This window comes from Drosophila ficusphila, unplaced genomic scaffold (assembly GCF_018152265.1).
Source record: "Drosophila ficusphila isolate 14025-0441.05 unplaced genomic scaffold, ASM1815226v1 contig_791, whole genome shotgun sequence".
In the NCBI taxonomy this organism is placed as follows: domain Eukaryota; kingdom Metazoa; phylum Arthropoda; class Insecta; order Diptera; family Drosophilidae; genus Drosophila; species Drosophila ficusphila.
In genome coordinates, this window is record NW_025064737.1 from 21,318,901 (window position 1) to 21,335,798 (window position 16,898).

The 16,898-nt window shown below is 45.7% G+C and overlaps 1 protein-coding gene across 1 annotated transcript in view; it reads left to right on the plus strand.

Annotated features, from left to right (window-relative positions):
• LOC108095764 (protein lap4) overlaps window positions 1–16,898 on the plus strand; it is a 64,382-nt gene that overhangs the window by 28,410 nt on the left and 19,074 nt on the right. The window contains 12 exon segments of the mRNA XM_017196970.2: window positions 5,575–6,194; window positions 6,313–6,513; window positions 6,579–6,765; window positions 7,012–7,301; window positions 8,291–8,575; window positions 10,632–10,742; window positions 11,036–11,215; window positions 11,596–11,754; window positions 11,830–12,043; window positions 12,135–12,223; window positions 12,296–12,571; window positions 12,665–13,003. Of these exon segments, the coding sequence (XP_017052459.1) occupies window positions 5,575–6,194; window positions 6,313–6,513; window positions 6,579–6,765; window positions 7,012–7,301; window positions 8,291–8,575; window positions 10,632–10,742; window positions 11,036–11,215; window positions 11,596–11,754; window positions 11,830–12,043; window positions 12,135–12,223; window positions 12,296–12,571; window positions 12,665–13,003 (2,951 nt within the window).

The following is a 16,898-nucleotide window of genomic DNA, read 5'->3' on the forward strand; positions in this document are numbered from 1 at the left end:
GCCTCATTATATTGGTATATGGGTACCCACATACGTATATGGATAGGGCTCTACCTGGGAAAACTGAGAGTGGGGAGAGCCAGCCAGCAGAGAGTCCGCCGGCGGAGAGACCAGGTCGAGTGCAATTGCGATTGCCAGACTTTGCGACCGGGTCTGGGCGTTTGGCCCACTCGCCGCCTGCTTTAGTCATTCTTCAGTTACGCTTGCGTTTTGTCAACGTCGCGAGAGACGCGCTACATTCGTCAGCAGCTCACCGTATATTTGCACTTGTTATTATACGGAGTTTACTTTTTTTTTCCTTACTTTATTGGCATTCAAAACAGAGAGCGAGTTATAGCCAAGACTCCCGAGATCTTGCACAATAACAATAGCAGAAGCTTCTCACGCAAATAGCAAATATCCCTACCTTGACTTAGTCATAAAGCGAAAAAAACAGCATTTCATTGTTAAATACTTCTCAAGAAGAGAGTGTGAAATGCTGGCTGTTCGGTTTTTCTTTTGCTGCTTACGTGTTTTGTTGCTATCGATTTTTGTCTGCTGTCTGTCATAATTCCCTTTATGAAAGAAGAGCCAGGTGGCGGCGGGTCAGTCGTCTGGAAAGTTTCCCACATTGCGCATACGCAACGTATGATGGCCCGAGGCCATAATTGAATTTCTGCTGCACTTCTCTGTCAATCCAAGTGCTCAAGGTTGCCCCCGGAAAGGAATGGAGCGGAAGGGGAAGGATGGGGGAGGTGTTACCCGCCAGCCAAGTAGCCTTCCCTATTTGCATTTCGGCTGCAGTGCATATCCCCGAAAATGAGCTACTTGAAAGTAAATTTTGTCTTGTTTATATAGCAGGCATTGCCGGGTTTTCTGCTGGATATTTGCAGATGGCAAACATGAAAAGTGCTCTCGGTTCGTTTCGGTTCGGTTCGGTTCTGTTCACTTCTGTACTGTTCAGTTCTGTTGTGTGCATATCCGGTTTCCCGGCATTTCCTTCGCCTTTGCACAGATTTTTCTGGTTAGATATTGCAAACGCTTCGGCAATACAATCAACATTTGCACAATTCCTTTGACATTCCTCCGTTCTGCTCCTATTTTCCTCCCACTTTTTTTTATTGTGGGGCCAAGTAAACAATAAGTTGCATTTGCTGCACACATCCTGCAGGGTTCTTAAAGCGAAGAAACCATCTTTTGAGCTGAGAACCACCGAGCAGAACAACAAAATAGCACCGTCCGAGTCGTCCGAATGTTGGCCAATAAATAAACCGTTGATAAGCTCAAGGCAATGGTATTCATTATTTATGTATTGTATCGTTGATTGCATGGAATTCTTATTGAATTTTTCCCTCAGCATGTTGCGTGTTCGTCGATGTGTGCGCTTTTATGTATGATTGTTTGTCGGTTTCCCCGTTTCCCGGTTTGTTTGTTTGTTCAATGCGCCCTGCCCTTTTCATCACCGCCGTAACAAAGTATGCATTATTATTTGCTGTTCTCTTGCAGCTCTTGTGCAAACAGCAATTTAAACTATTTGCTGCCCCTCTCCATTCTTCCTCTATCATGGCCATCAAACAAACACGATTCCGGCTTTGCCGAATGTTTAAGTTTTGTGTTTTGGGCAATAGCCCTGAACTCATCGCCGGGCCTCGTGCATTTCACAGTTGCATGCTAAGTTTATCGCTTCAACCGCCACTCCCCGGTGGCAGAATTTAAACCCCCCACCCACTCGCGCTGCTCTATGACTCTTGACACTTTTCCCACCCACTCGCAAACCAGTCTTCCCATTTTCGCGCGAGAAAACAAACAAAAATGCAATAAACGCCAGCTGCAGCGGAGGAGTGAGGAATGTTCGTTCGGGTCAAAGAATTTCACTGCGTATTTTCCAATATTTCCGCCGCCATGTTGATAGCATGGAAATGTGGAAAATTCGAGTAATCGTCGTCGCAAAAGAGGGAGATCCGAGGTGGCTGTTCCGGCAGACAGCGCCAAACCGAGCGAACATTGGTTTGTCAACAAACATCGATGGGGAAATGCGACCTGAATTTGTTGCCCCTCGGCTGCAATCGAAATGAACTCACGCAGTGGCTTTCATTATCAAAGCACTTCCTTTCCGCCAGTGATATCATCCCTCTCGTTTTAGACACATTAATCAGTAGGCAGCAAACCTATGCTGCCCCACTGATATCAGGAAATAACGCATACGACAGGTGGACCAAGGTCATTACCTACCACTTGACTTTGCTGTACACCAACGAGTAGAGGGTTTGGCCGCCCTGTTCGTTCCCCTTGTAATACGGGCGTATGTGTCGAAAAATTTCGTAATGATTCAGAGCTGCCTTATCGCCAGTTTGTTTTACTACGGTTTCGCTTTGTTTTCTCCCCCACTTTTTGGGCCTTCTTGTTTTGCTTTATCACATTGGCTTAGGCATTCCAAAGTTTGATTAGATAGCAGTGTTGTGAACGCACCCCTTTGCTCTGCTTTGTGGACCGAAAGGCTCTCCACTGCACTGGGAATCGAAAGAGGAGAGGTAGCTTTGTGCTCGGGACATTTCCCAGTTTTTTATGCCGCCCATAAAAACTTTGTTCATTAATTTTTGTCGCCACATTTAAGCGGACGTCGCACGGTCGGTTTTGTTGATTTCCAAAGCTTAACACTTGCAATTTGTCAGAAGCGGCAGCCTCGCTGTCCGCCTTTTAACCTGGTCGGCAATTAATCACGATGCCCGCCAGTTTCCCATAACTGTAGCATTTTTCATAAGCGCTGCGGAAAAATAATAAAGGAAAATAGTGCAGCAGCTCACGTGACATCGGAAAGGGCTTTAAGTCTTTAAGCTTTAAGCGCAGCAGTCGATTACTTGATCTCTTGCCATTGATAATGTCGGTGTAATTAAAATCGATTGATTCGATCCGGTCATTGGCTCAAATTCCATCAGAGTGGAAAGCGGAATTTGCATGAATGGGGGAAAAGTTCTGGCTCAAAGTTTTTTCACTTGTCATAACGAATATGACAAGTCGAAGCTGCAGGAGCGCTGTCCGCTTCTTGGCCACAGATTGCCATGTGGAAAAAGGCAGGCAGGCGAGTGAAATATGATTTCTGCCTTTGGCATCTGTTCATGCTGTTGGCTAATTTCCCAGGGACAGCGTCTCCTTCGCCCAGGTCATTTACATATAAATGACAAAACAAAAAGAGAGAGAGCAGCGGCGAATGGGGGAATAGAGAGAATACCTCCCGAATTCCGTGCCATTGATTTGGAATTCGGCATTTGTCAGCCATGTGGATTGCGATTCATAGCCGGCGTGTAAATGCTAATGCATTTGTGGAATCATAATTTCTTATTGCCACCTCCTCGCTGGCGCTTTACGACCCGCCCTCGTATTTTGCCGTATTTAAATTTTTATATGTTATGTTTATGTTTATGTCGCTTATTTTACGGGGAAAGGACAACAACGACGGCCTTATTTCTCTTGGCTCACCTCATTGAGCTGCACGCGTCGCGATGTCATCGTAAAATGCTTAAATGCCTGCTTAAGTGGGTGCCGCAGAAAGTTCGCAGACACTCTGGCAATCGGTAAAAATAAGTCTGATAAGAAATATGAGCAAAACAAATGACTCGGTGCGATCCTTCTTGTGCAGTTCCTGTTTCTTGTTCGTATTAAAACTTTACTTTCCCCCCTCCGCCCCGAAGGATTGCCTACATTCCGGCGACCCAGGAACCGGAATAAGAACACACAGCACGTGTCATTTGTTCTCCTCCCCGGGAAGAAAAATCTTATTTTGTTTTATGGCTTTCTCTCTGGTTATTGTTGCCCCTGACCGTTTTCCCCCTCCACTCAGCTGGGTGAAAAGCATGAAACGATGGCTTTATTCCGAACGTATTCATGTGTGGGCGGAATATCCATAAAAATGTCTTTTGGTTACACGTTTGTCCGACAATTCTGAGAGTCAAATTGAGTATGAAGGAGACGAGTGATGATGGCATTTAAAACATTTAAACAGAATGCTTGGGCCATAACACCTTCGCTTCAAGTTAAAGTTGCCCCATTGAAATTGCTGAATTATGAAGCACAAACAAACTTGGTTCTGTAAGCAAAGAATACAAATTTTCTGAATACCCCACTCAACTTACCAAACTCAATAATGGCACATCGAGTGAATGGCAATGTCGGTCGGAGACTGAAATCCAGCAATATTAATGTTGACTTGACAGGCAGGCAGATGGCAGTCGAGTGAGGTGAGACCGAGAGCCAGAGACCGAGAGACTTTGCCAGAGATTCGCTCTGTCTTTTCATTTATGCCTTGATTAACATGAAAACTCGCATACAATTACAAAATGAAATTGTCTCGAGAGCTGCGACTCTGTTTTTCCTTCCCTTTCTTCTCTTCCGGCGGATCCTTGACAGTTGGGGAAAAACAAAATCATTTTGTTGGCCAAAGTGCCGACGGATTTATTGAGTGCAAATCAGCAATAGCGAAAATGAAAGCAATAAATGAGTTTCTGAGAAGGGAAAAGTTACTGGTACTCATCTTCATTCCCCACGCCACCTGCTCCTCATCCTGATTTTTTGTTCACCTGGGAGTCGGGGGGTTTGCCTGAATGCGGCCTCGCAGACTGTCTGTTTATTTATTTAATAATTATACAAAGTCTCTTCAGGAGGAGCGGGGTCGTCGGGTATTCTCAGCTGTGGGACTCGAGGGGTCTCCTCTTCCAAGGTCGTTGCTTTAACGTCTGTTTCTAGTCGGGGGAAAAATGTGGCTTTCGCACCGGTTCATTGACTGGTGTTTATGGCCAGGCGCCAGATGCTGTTGGCCAACTTTGGGTCATTCAATTTGAATGTCATTAAAGCGAAATTTATGCTAAGCACAAATCTCTTTAGATATTTGCTTAGTGTTAGGTGTAAAGCTCAAAATTTGATTAAATCAACGCCGTGTAATTCCCCCATGCTTTCGCATTGATGGGGTTTTCCGTTTCATTGCACTTGAATGGATGCATATAGGGTGCCCACTTGGCTTTTATCTGTTCCGCTGGCACAGACGCAGATCGATTGCACTTCTTCAGCAGCGTTTGCAGCGCTCGCGGCAGCATGAAAAGTTATCTTCGCATATTAAAAAGTGCAGTCAAATAAAATAAATAGGTTGCCTCCACGTACACACAGGGTGTCTGTCTGGACAAGATGATGCTTGGCTGCTGCTGCTTATATTAAAAAGTGCACTCAGATAAAAAGCAAATCACAAAGCAGCCATGTTCAATGTCAAAATCAAAGTCAAGGAGGGCAACAATACCCTGCCCCGAAACAATCAGCGCAGCAATGGGAACTTTGGCTACTCGGGAGCCGGCAGTGGTCGCAATAGTCCTGCGATGAGCAGCCTGCGCAGCTCCCTGGCCTCCTCCAACCGGAGTCCCAGTGGATCCCTGCAGCGAAAGGGAAAGAGAGTACGCATAGTAACCAGCTATGATCCCGTGGATCGGGATTACGAAAGGCAGAGGCAGCAATATGGTAACATATAGGAAACGAAACATACTATATTTGAGATATTCATTATTTATTCCTTATAAACATGTAACTTATGGTATTCTTTTCTATTTTTTCCAGACAACTTGGATGGCGTCACGGAGCTGCGTTTGGAGCAGTACGAAATCCACATCGAACGCACTGCTGCTGGCTTGGGTTTGAGTATTGCTGGAGGCAAGGGCTCAACTCCCTTCAAGGGCGACGACGATGGCATCTTCATATCAAGGGTCACCGAAGCAGGACCTGCTGACCTGGCTGGCCTCAAAGTGGGCGACAAGGTCATCAAGGTTAATGGCATCGTTGTCGTAGATGCGGATCACTACCAGGCGGTGCAGGTGCTAAAAGCCTGCGGTGCCGTTCTGGTTTTGGTGGTTCAGCGCGAGGTTACCCGGCTAATTGGACATCCCGTGTTCAGCGAGGATGGCAGTGTCTCGCAAATTTCGGTGGAAACGCGACCACTCGTGGCGGAGGTGCAACAACCGGCTGCAGCTGTTAGCCACGAGCGTTACATCCCGGCTCCAATTGAAATTGTGCCCCAGCAACAGCAGCTGCAGCAGCAGCAACTGCAACAACAACAACAGCAGCCGATTCAGCAGGTGGCGCCCACGCATAGCTACTCGGCCAACGTGTTTGCCACGCCCACTGCCGCACAAATAGTGCAGCCAGCAGCTGCCCCAAACGGATTGCTCCAGAATGGCAGGGTGTGTAAGCCATTTAGTCCCCCACAAACAAACACAAACCACCTCTGACATCTCACTCGTGTCCTTCGCCCTCACAATTTTTGATTGATTTCTGGTTTTCGATTTGCGGTCTTTCCAGGAGGCGCCACTCAGCTTCATCCAGCTCCACACGACGCTCATCCGCGATCAGATTGGACAGGGACTGGGCTTTAGCATTGCGGGCGGAAAGGGTTCGCCACCGTTCAAGGACGACTGCGATGGCATTTTCATATCGCGCATCACGGAGGGCGGATTGGCGCACCGCGATGGCAAAATTATGGTGGGCGACAGGGTCATGGCGGTGAGTGCGACGAGCGGGGGCGATGGGGCAAGAGGTTTCCATGCTAATGGCATTTCCCTGTACAGATTAACGGCAACGATATGACCGAGGCGCACCATGACGCAGCCGTCGCCTGTTTGACCGAACCGCAGCGATTTGTGCGCCTCGTTCTGCAGCGCGAGTATCGAGGTCCTCTCGAACCGCCGACGAGTCCGCGCAGTCCGGCCGTACTCAACTCGTTGAGTCCCTCCGGATATCTGGCCAACCGACCAGGTGGGTATTATAAAATGATATAATATTATAAACATATATTTCTTAAATACCTAGAACTTTTGAGATTGGCACTTACATTTATTAATACCTAGAATTTTTCTGATTTGACATTTCCATAAGCCGAAGTTAATATTTTATAAACTTCCTTAAAACTCAAAACTCAAACTTTCCGTGTAACAAATAACTGCCAGCTTTCCACACAATTCCCAGAATAACCTAGGGTTTTCTCACCTTAAATTCCAACAGCTAACTTCGGTCGACCGGTGGGAGAAGCCGCCATTGAGCAGCCTTACAAGTACAACACTCTGGCTACAACCACGCCCACACCCACGCCCACTGTGGCAGCCAGCATAAACAGCAACAATAATACGCTGCCCAGCAGCAAGACTAATGGATTTGCAACTGCTGCCGCTGCCACGATAGACAATTCGACGGGGCAACCTGTACCGGCTCCTCGTCGCACCAACTCCATTCCTCTGGGCGATGGGGACCATGGAGCGGCCTCCACCACAAGTGGTGATTCTGGCGAGGCTCAGGTAAGGCCAAGTCGGCTCTGTTTTTCTTTAGTAGTTTTCTAGTTCCTAGTTTAGTATTCTGTTTAGCCAGCTGCACGTCATTTTAATGTTGCCCATAAGCTCGTTACGTTAATACGTTAATTTGTTTGTTCCAAACATAATCAGACGATAGGGTTAAAAGGTCTTAACCCTCTAATGCCACTTTCCACAAAAACGCATGTAAAATGAGTGCCTCAAGGCACTCTTGGGGCTTAGAGGGTTAAAATCCAAAAAGTAAATGCTTGCGCTGCAGTATCTTATATTTATTTTTATCAGCCCAGAAAGGTAAGTATCAAAATTGTATCTAATCAAACTGCAGCGCAAGTCGTCCAAGCAAATTGTTGTTGATATTTGGCGCCCGAAAAAATTTGAAAACATAAACATGAACACACTTAATAATCGTAAGAATTCTAATATGTGCTAATCCATATCTCCGCCAGATTATCAATTACTCATAACCCTAGCTGCTAGAACTATATATTTGCTCATCTACTCGTATGTATAACGAAATTGTTTGTGTTTGTTTTGCATGTGCCCTGTGCGCCTTGTTTGTCCTCCCAAATGCTACAAATATGCTCATTCTACATACTATACATGGTCGAACTGCGAATCGATCGATTAGTGTTTAAGATTGCACCAAATTGTGTCCCAGCTTCTAAGCACTCATTCCAAAAAAGAGTCAAACAACCAGGGAGCGTTTGCGCAGGATTGTACATAACTTAACGATAATCATAATAGTTAGGCACGTTAGCTTAGTTCTAGATCTAACGATAGCTTCATAGCGAACCAAAATTTACAAAAACCAACATATTTTTGTTTCTTTTTCTCTGAACCACCAACCACCTTCCCCCCAAAAAACAATCTTGCTTAAAACCGATATATCCGAAAACTTTGCTAAAACCGAAAAAAACAACGTAACAACGTAACAACGTAACCACGTAAATATCGAATGAAACCACGACCGTGAGCAGCCCTCCTCGTTGCGACCGCTGACCAGCGATGATTTTCAGGCGATGATCCCGGCCCACTTCCTCAGCGGCGGCAGTCAGCACCAGGTGCATGTGGCACGACCCAACGAGGTGGGCGTGAGCGCCGTCACGGTGAATGTGAACAAGCCCCAGCCGGATCTGCCCATGTTCCCGGCGGCTCCCACCGAACTTGGCCGCGTCACCGAGACCATCACCAAGTCGACGTTCACGGAGACGGTGATGACGCGCATCACCGACAATCAGTTGGCGGAACCCCTGATCAGTGAGGTGACTATCTCCACATCCCGCATACACTAAAAGTCCAACAAAAGCCAGGCGGCGAGAGTCCAAGAGTTCGAATCGAATCGTTGTGTAAAAGTCACAAGCAAACAGATCCGGACACACACTTTAACCCTCAGAGGAATTGAAAATATATATATATGTAGTATAAATATATATGTAGTTGCCGGAAATCGAGCTTTTCTCGTCTCACCGCACACGCACGCACAAAAATGTCCACCGTACACGATGCACCCCACACGAAAATTGTTTATTTAAAATTGTATTTCATTTATGATTTTATTCCGCAATTGGCACTCTGATTTATTGGTCGCGTCGCATTACATTTGGTATCGATTAAGCTGCATTTGCTGAATAAATATTTGTGCGTTTTGCAAACGATTTGATTTAACTGTTGGTCAAAGGCCCCCAGTTTGATTTTGGGTCTGCCTCTGCCTCGGAGGCGCCGAGTTCACATATTATGTTTCATGCCAAGCATTATGCAAAACATGCACATTGACAAGAGTTGTGATTGCTTCGACTAATTGAGTAGCAGTTGAGATGGAGTTGGATTTAAGTTGGTTATGGCGAGGAGCTGGATACTACTATTAAACCATTAATCAATTAGCTGTGGAATAAGATTGCATGCCACCACTTTCTCTTCTAAGTTAACATTCCCTCTACTAACTCTGGATAAATATAATTTCTTTATATTCTAAAAACATCTTGGTTTATGTTTCTTTCTTAAATCACTTTAAAACTAAATAATATATCTTTGAACGGGAATTGGCCTTAACGCTTTGAAGGGGTTTTTTGGACTTTTTTTTTACCAAGAAGAGAGCCACTTGAGCATTTAGTGTCCTTTGGCTGTAACTGAATCTATTGAAGTGACGAGAAAAGCGCCTTCTTTTGAACGACAGAACGGTTTACTCACTCACTTCCATTGAGCCACTCGAGTGTCATTGCTGACGTGATGCAAATCCCGGCAAGAAATCCCAGAAACTCTGTGTGCATGTGGCAAGCTTTGTCACTTGCCACTTGCAGCATAAATAAGTAAACCAGCAAACTATGCAACTTGCAAACAACCTTAAATAATAAAGTGGGGCAACTACTGCAAGGAGGGTATGCCGAAAAAGGATTTATATAGACTCCAAATGAGTAAGAGTTTGCAACTGCGTTTGTTTCGTGCGCAGAGCGGCCATAAGTAAACCTTGAATATTTCTGTTTGCCCCCGCAATCTCCATCCGTGTGTCTGACTCTGAGTGTAAACACTCTTCGGGGCAATGCCAAATAAAATATTTAATTGTTTTTAATTTATTTTTCCACCCCGTTGTGTTTGCCTTCCACCCGAAGACAGTTATCCGATGGCTTCGAACTCGGAAGAATTCAATTTCTCGGAGTTAATTGGCAAAAGTTAGTAGCAGTTAGCCAGGTACATGTGTTTATTTGGCATCTTGACACGATTGAGCATTGTGCATATGTCTGTGCGAGTGTCAGTTGCGGAGATAGTTTCTCGGCAATGAATATAAACAGAAATATTATGCTTTGATGTTGCAATATGCCAGCACTTCAGCTCAACGATGCCACCACAAGAGCTTTGTTTAAATCTTTGCGGAGAAGGTCAGGAAAATGTTGGGTAAAATTCTGTGTGGTCGCCTCTTACCTTCGCTTTCTGCATGTTGTTTAATCTAAAATTAAGTTATTCATAAGAAAAGCACAAAAGTCGTTTATTATTTATTGAATGTAAATCACCCTCGGTACTTGGATTTTATGTTTAATGAATGCCCTGACTTAATTGCATGAATTCGTCATTTGGTGTTTGGCTTGTCTTGGTTTTTGTGTCCCACGACGGGGAACCCCCTGAATGTTTTGTACCTATTTAAATGTAAATATAAATATCACCAACAATTTTGCACCGCCATTGAACGCCAGCGCACTTGAGCACTCCTCATCCATGAATCACGAATCACGATACACGGCAGACTCAATAGGATTCTTAGCGTTAGGCCCATTGACTTGTGTTAATTTCGTGATGTGCTAACAAGATCTCACATTGTTTCTGTAGGAGGTTGTGCTGCCCAAGAACCAGGGCTCCCTGGGCTTCAGCATCATCGGCGGAACGGACCATTCCTGTGTGCCCTTCGGCACTCGAGAGCCGGGCATTTTCATATCGCATGTAAGTACGGCTATATTAACTAACAATCACCTGCAGCAGCTGCCACAAAAAATAAAAAAAAAAAAAAAGAGGAAGGGAGGTGAAAACTTTTCGAATTAAAACACTCGAGTGGCCGCAACTTGCGAATGCAAATGAGCTGAGCTGCTGCACAATTGTTCGGAACGCAGTCGCTTCATTATGAGCAGGCAACTAAGCCAGCTGCTGGAAACTTTCAAGTTTTTCGGCCATTCATATTCCCTGCGAGCTATAAGTGTATAACAATTGCCCCCGGGCATTATCCTTAAATCCGACAGATTGTGCCCGGCGGGATTGCCTCGAAGTGCGGCAAACTGCGCATGGGAGATCGCATATTGAAAGTCAACGAGGCGGACGTTTCCAAGGCCACACATCAGGACGCCGTCCTGGAGCTGCTGAAGCCAGGTGATGAAATCAAGCTGACCATCCAGCACGACCCACTGCCGCCAGGATTCCAGGTGAGTTATTCCAGAAGCCGGACGCACAAGTCCCCGCTGAACCACTTAGATTGCTTTTGTACTGTAATGTAAATATGTATATACGCTTTGGATCTACATCTTCTTATTCCTCTATAATCAATCTCTGTACTCTCTGCCACTGCTCACAACAAATTCAATACGCACAGAGCATAGAAGTAGTTTATGTAACAACAGAGGTAAGCTCCTCTCGACTTTTGATGCGAGGGGTAGATATTCCAATTAGTCAAATGCTTTCTGGTTTATGTTTTCCATTGTTCTCCGCTTTGTTTCGGCCCCAAAGAGTTTCTCGATTGTTTAAGCTGGGTCCTCGCTCGCTAATTTGAATGTCTCTCTCTCTTCTTGTTAATTGCGAATCACAGGAAGTGCTGCTCAGCAAGGCGGAGGGCGAGCGTCTGGGCATGCACATCAAGGGCGGATTGAATGGGCAGCGCGGTAATCCGGCGGATCCTTCGGACGAGGGTGTGTTCGTGTCCAAAATTAACTCGGTCGGTGCGGCCAGACGGGATGGAAGGCTTAAGGTAAGGCGACTCACCTTTGTTGTCTGGGGAAAAGTCGATTGAAACTTCTATTTCTTGTGCTCCTTCACCTTTCAGGTGGGCATGCGTCTGCTCGAGGTTAATGGACACTCGCTGCTGGGCGCCTCGCACCAGGATGCGGTCAATGTGCTGCGCAACGCCGGCAACGAGATTCAATTGGTCGTCTGCAAGGGATACGACAAGTCCAATTTAATTCATTCCATTGGCCAGGCCGGCGGCATGAGCACTGGCTTCAACTCGTCTGCATCCTGCAGCGGTGGCAGTCGCCAAGGTGCGTAATCTAGAGCTTAATGTGCCTCAGTTCGGTCTTGCTTAAATTGCGTTACTTTTGTCTCACCTTCCTTTTTGTTTTTTTTTGCCAGGTTCACGGGCATCGGAAACGGGCTCGGAATTGAGCCAGAGTCAGAGTGTTTCCAGTCTGGACCACGAGGAGGAAGAGCGTCTGCGACAGGTGGGTAGAGAGCTTAAAGAAAGGAAAACACACAACAGAGGACTTTAAATCGATTTCCCTTTCTCGCCACAGGACTTTGACGTTTTCGCCTCACAGAAGCCAGATGCACAGCCAACTGGACAAACGGTTCTGGCAGCTGCCGCCGCCATGGTGCACGGTGCCACATCGCCCACGCCACCCGCAGCTGCTGCTACTGCTCCTCCCCCAGTTGCCACGCCCACAGCCGCTGATTTAGGAGCGGCGGACACGCCAGCCACACAAACCGTGGCGCTCATTCACGCAGAACAGGCCCATCAGCAGCAAACGCAGCTGGCGCCGTTGGGTCAGGAGAAGAGCACCCAGGAAAAGGTGAGTGACTCGGTGGCCTTGGGCCAAGCCAATTGTTGTGCTGTGGGGCAGTTGGAGAGCTCATTGTCCCGTTTGTTTCGCCTTTCAAATTAGGTGCTGGAAATTGTACGCGCGGCTGATGCCTTCACCACCGTGCCACCGAAGTCGCCGTCGGAGCATCACGAGCAGGATAAAATACAGAAGACGACGACGGTTGTAATATCGAAGCATACGCTCGACACGAATCCAACCACCCCCACAACGCCGGCGGCTCCACTTCCCCTTACTACCGGCGAGTCAGCGAACTCTGCTCCTGCTGCTGCTGCTGCTCCTTCTGCTCCAGCTGCTCCTGCATCTGTGTCGGGTTCAGTGTCAGTTCCTCCTGCCGTCACCGTGCAGACGCAAACGACCTCTGCCAAAAATAAAGATGAAGAGGAGGAGTCGCAACTACAGGTATGTAGCGACCTGACTCTGAATGCACGTCTTCTGTCTTGGCTTTAATGTCTATATGTGTGTGTGTGTATGTGTGCGTGTACGTCTTTCGATATCTGTGCGTGTACTTTTCGTTTGTGTAAAATGCCTGTCTGTGTGAGAAAGAGATACACTCATGTAACAGCTAACACGACCCGACAGTCGCCACCCCCAGAAAAAAAAAACAACAACAAAAAAACACTGAACCCAACTCTAAACCTCACCAATCTTTTAACTTGATTTTTGTTTCGTATTCAGCTTGTTATGTGTTTGTGTAACTTCACTAATGCCTTTGTCCCTGTCACTGACATGTCCTTCGAGTGTGCGTGAGTGTGTGTCACAAAATTATAAAATAAAGCTATACAAAAAAGATAGAATGATAAACCAAAAACACCTTACCATCGCCACAAACCACACCACACAGAGCTCACAAAACTGTTGTGATAAATCTGACATGTGATGCCAGTTGAAAAATTGCCAGTAAAACTGCATTTTCAGCTAAGCTCACAGGTCTTGGCATGATAGTATCAGACTATTAAACCTACTGACTGTAACTAAAAACCAAACCAAAATAATCATTGCATACTCGTTCGAAACACTTTCATTCTCTCACGTAAAACACTGGCCAAACGCAAATGGACCAGCATCGATTTCCATTACCATTTTGTGTGTGCTTTTGTTGCAGCTTTAAAGCGTTTCATTCTTTTTAGTTGCACTTGAATTAAAAGCGAATAAAAAATCATAGCCTATCTCTGAGGGACCATGGGGCGTATGAGTTATGTGTTCTGCATGTATCGGGGTTGCGCTTAGCTGCTCTCAGCTCCCCTGAGCTGCTCCTTTTGGCGGGCGTGTAGATGGCCCCACATTTATTGATATGGCAGCAGACAATTTATTATTTATTAGCATATTGGCTGCTCCTGCTTTTCTTCTACTTCTGCTGGCTTTCTGCGAAGGAGGCCGCTCCTTTGGATCATTGTTCTTGTTGAGTTTCAGTTTCGTTGTTGTTCGTGTTGATGTTGTTGTTGTTGTTGTTGTTATTTATGCTACTTTCATATTATATTCATTTCAGTTTGCGTCTTTACTGTTACCTTTGCCCCGACTGCGTAGGCGGCATTGTTATTATTGTTCACGTTGGATGTTGTTCTGTTTGTTGTTGTTGGCTTTAAAGCATGCCCCATTTGAATTTGCATTGAAAGCGGGAGGAACAAAATACAAAAAAGAAAAAAAAAGAAAGAACGAAAGAGGGTACAAAATCAGGCATACATTACAAATATATATACAAACATATACTTACTATATAGATGGCACGTATAATAAATGTAAATGTAAATAATTCAAAAACTGCAGAAAGAAATTTCCATTAAAACGTCTCTCTTATCTTCTTCTCGTCCTTGTTCTTCTCTCATTCTCCTAAATTCCCTTCAATATTGTGCGCGCTGCTCTACGCCGCCTTTCAACGAATTGTTGATTTTTTCTTTTTATTTACAACTTTTCTTATTGTTTCTCTCAATCATTTTGCAATCTGTTCCGTTGGTTTTGTATTGTTTTCCGAAAAACCCCCCTCCGCACCCGAATCCGAATCCGAATCCGAACCACTCGCCTTCGATTTTCATTGCAGCTTACTGCTGAGCAGCGCATTGCTTAACAAGCGGATGTTTATCACCATAAGACTGAATATTTAGTTTAAACTGACAGAATACAAATGCTAGCAGCCAAAGTAAAAGGACAGGAGGCAACAGCTTGGGTGTGCAGCGCCGAACTGCGGGCACCACTACTATATTTGTACTAAACGAGTTGCAATTTATACACAAATCTAGGATTTGAGGAAGCGTGTTCAAAGGGCCAAGAGTTACTACCCGCACTAGGAGGCGTTCAAACGCCCTTCTTTCGACTCCCGCCCCACTAGAAATTCAATCAAAAGCTCGTCTCGACTCAGCAAATGGTTTCAATGTCCCTCACTAGATCTCTCACCCACACACTTTCCACTGCTCCTGATTGTTAAAGTGTGTCCTTATCAACACACTAACAGCAACAAATTCAAGCATTCGCACCCCGACAATTGTTGAGATAAAAGGAACTCACTCCTCACTCCCAAATGTGTAAATGTATTTATCTACGCGAGGAGCTCTAAAGTCGTCGCCATTTTGCGGCAGAAAGTATTCCACTTATACTTATAGTCTTTCGATGTTTATACTATGTGAAACGAAAACTGTTTACTACAAGACACACAGACACACCGACACCCCCACAATATATATTACTAAATGTGTAACAATGTGTGGCAAGCACACACAAAAGGTCCAATTATGCAACTGAATAATACTCAAGAAAGAGGAGAAATAAATTCCCGACAAAAGAAAGAAACCGAGGCCGATGATTAAGGGCATCTTGTTACAACCTTTTGAACGAGCCAGGCTAAAGCTACACTAGGGATATTTTGTTAGAGTACCTACTAAACTGTTACCACATAGTTGAACCGCATTCACACCGTATATTGAATACTCTCGTCAGGACGGTTTAAGTTTTCCCTTTTCGTTGTTACCTAATGATAGTTAAATTTAAAGCTAGCTAAATGGAATTCGAAGTGTGCATTTTTGATGTCAATAAATCTTAATGTATTTGTCGTAAAAAATCAAAAAATGGGTATCAACTTTTAATTGTCTTTCGGGGAATCGATGATTGAATTTCTAAAGCTCCTTAGTTTTGGTCTAGAAGTTTTATTCGAGAAAAAGTTTTAGTTTGATTTCGTTATTTTACTTTTGCCATGTGACTCGTCTTTGTCTTCGCATCTGCTATCTTTCTGTGCTCGTATCGCTGCTGTTCGCTATCGCCATCCTGTGCCGCGTTCATCAACTCAAAATCATCACCCAGCAAATTGGCCAGAAGAGTCCCGTCCCAGTCGCTGTCTCTGTCGCAGTCGCAGTCACTCACCTCATCATCAAGCAGAAAATCAGAAAATCACTGGTAATTGGCTAATGGACGCAGGTTGCAAAGGAGCACCCCAAACGAAAACAAAACCAAACAGAATCGTTCAACTTTTGTGTGTGTCATTTGTACCAACGCATCATCAGAAAAGCAAAGTAAAAAAAAAGCGAAAACCACCCACAATTCATCCTCACTGTCTCACCAATTCACCCACTCACCATTAACGTTGCACACTGCAATTTGTGTTCAAAGCTTGTGTGCGATGACGTTGCACCCGAAAACCAAACCAAACCAAAACCCAACTAAAACGAGTATATATACCCAATTAAATGAGCAATACCCCAACAATTCAAACTCCACTAGCAGCGAGGCACCCAGACCCCAGATCGCCTGGCCCCCGGAGCTCGTTATTCCTACCAGCAGATGCTGGAGTCGCAGGAGGAGGAGAGCCGAACCTCTGCCAAATCCGGCCAGACGAAGCCCAAGAAGGCGGAGCCCGTCTACATAATCGACGACGAGGACGATGACGAGGTTGAAGATGATGAGGAGGCGGACTCGCAGAAGTTTGACGACATCGATGCCATTCTGGAGGAGGACGAGGAGGACACGGAGAGCTCTCCGCCGCTGGAAGTGCAGTCACCTCCTTCCTACGCGGACACCGATTCCGATACCTTCGACCGACGGCGAGGACGCTACACCAGCGACTCGGAGAGCGATTGTCGACCCTACAAGCCCTCGAGATCGGGACGCAGCACGCCGGAGTACGGAGGTCATCGCAAGTCCGTGAGCTTCGATCTCAGCGGGGACGAGCGCTCCAAATCGGACTACGAACGATCACGCTCTCGCACCCCAGATGGCTATAGTCGGGCATACGATTCGGAGCAGGACACCCGATCTGGACGCAATCGGTTGCCAAGGAAGGGTATTCTGCGAGCCACTAGTCCCTGTTCCA